This window comes from Morus notabilis, unplaced genomic scaffold (genome assembly GCF_000414095.1).
Source record: "Morus notabilis unplaced genomic scaffold, ASM41409v2 C11430451, whole genome shotgun sequence".
In the NCBI taxonomy this organism is placed as follows: domain Eukaryota; kingdom Viridiplantae; phylum Streptophyta; class Magnoliopsida; order Rosales; family Moraceae; genus Morus; species Morus notabilis.
In genome coordinates this window covers 1-1658 of record NW_010387261.1, presented here as the reverse complement: position 1 = coordinate 1658, position 1658 = coordinate 1, and the positions used below count along the sequence as shown (strand labels likewise).

General features: G+C 35.8%; 1 protein-coding gene across 1 annotated transcript; it reads right to left on the bottom strand.

Moving 5' to 3' along the window:
- Positions 1–339: 339 nt before the first annotated feature.
- Positions 340–1517, bottom strand: LOC21383829 (myb-related protein 305). Its single transcript, XM_010114867.1, has 3 exons — positions 1367–1517; positions 930–1059; positions 340–763 (listed from the first exon to the last, which is right to left on the bottom strand). The coding sequence occupies exons 1-3, from the start codon at positions 1515–1517 to the stop codon at positions 340–342; spliced, it is 705 nt and encodes a 234-aa protein (XP_010113169.1).
- Between the last annotated feature and the right edge of the window lie 141 nt (positions 1518–1658).

The following is a 1658-nucleotide window of genomic DNA, read 5'->3' as shown; positions in this document are numbered from 1 at the left end:
ATATATATATATATATATGCTCACCAAACAAACATGCACATATATACTCGCTGGCCAGCTAGGTATAGCTATATTATACATTCATAACTCCATCATTATACATTCCACAACGCCAACTGATTAATCAGCTAGCTGGCCTAGTTAAACCCTAGCAACCTCCCTAGAAGATGTAGCCTTCACAAGAAGAGAAAGCTCTAGCTTGGTTTTGAATGGGGACGATATTAATATTAATATTGTTATTCTTGTTTGAATAATAATAATTATCCCCTAGTCCTCCATGATAATTAACACCTGTAGCTTAGTTATTATTATTATTATTCTGAGACGGGGCTAATTTGCTCATGAATGGGGATCATCTAGGTTCCAGAGGCCACCCCATAACACGTATTCCTGATCCGGTGTGGCGTCGTACCACGAACATGAAACTAGGTCTTGGTACATCACAGGTAAGCACTGATGATCAGAGCCGTTAACGGAGAAAGCCATGTCATGATGCTCATGAGTAGTAGTAGTTTGATCTTGCGACTGATGATGATGATCGTGAATATTCAGTTTTTCTTCGCTGGCTGTTGTAGTTTTGGTGTGATGGGTGTTTTCTTGCTGCGCTTGAAGCTGATCCTTTTGGAACTTGTCTTTCAGAATCTGAGATCTTCTCTTTTGTTGCTTCAGAGAGGATTTCTCTTTCTTCTTGAAGTGGGTTCTCCAGAAGTTTTTTATTTCGTTATCGGTTCTCCCCGGCAGGTATCTTGCAATGGTTGACCATCTGTATAGTTACACAAAGAAATATATATTTAAAAACAAATTAATCAAGACATGCATGAGAAAATTAGTGAGGAAAAGCAAGGAGAGAGAAACTAAAGTCGTTGGAGAGAGAAAATTTGAGAGAATTATAAGTAATGTTAACGCATTGCTTATATATAATTACGTACTTGTTACCCCAAAGAGCATGCAGTTCGATAATGATGCCTTCTTCTTGTGGTGTGATTTGGCCTCTCTTAAGGCCAGGCCTAAGATAATTCACCCACCTTAGTCTGCAGCTTTTACCACTCCTATTCAATCCTAACAAATTCCAAATAATTAAGCAAAGAATTAGAGAATAACGAACTGATGAATGACAAAAACATGAAAGGAAAGAAAATAGTCATATTTGTTGTTATTTTTTCCTCTGATAAACTGACGAGAGAAAATAACTAGTATCAAGATTTATCATCAGAAAATCCTAACTACGTTGACAAATAAAGAATAAGAATTTGAGTGAGTGCATATAGAAGTTTAGAGTTAATAAACACTCATTATATAATTATATATAGTACTTCTACAATAATTATACTTAATTTAACACATTAATTAACTCATGATTAATTACCTGCACATCTAGCCACAGAACTCCATCTTCCTTCACCATGCAAGTTGACATACTCAGAGAGAAGCTTATCTTCTTCAGGAGTCCAAGGGCCTTTCTTCCAACCTTGCTCTTGAATATTAAGTACCCCCAATCCCATAGTCATCGCTACCATACTTTCACTCCTTGTTGTAGTACCACTCTTACTACCAACTAATTAATTCACTTGGTATTATGCTTTGTCTCCGTTTTGTATGACACAATTAATAGCACACTTACACCCTTTATATATATATATATATATATATATATATAT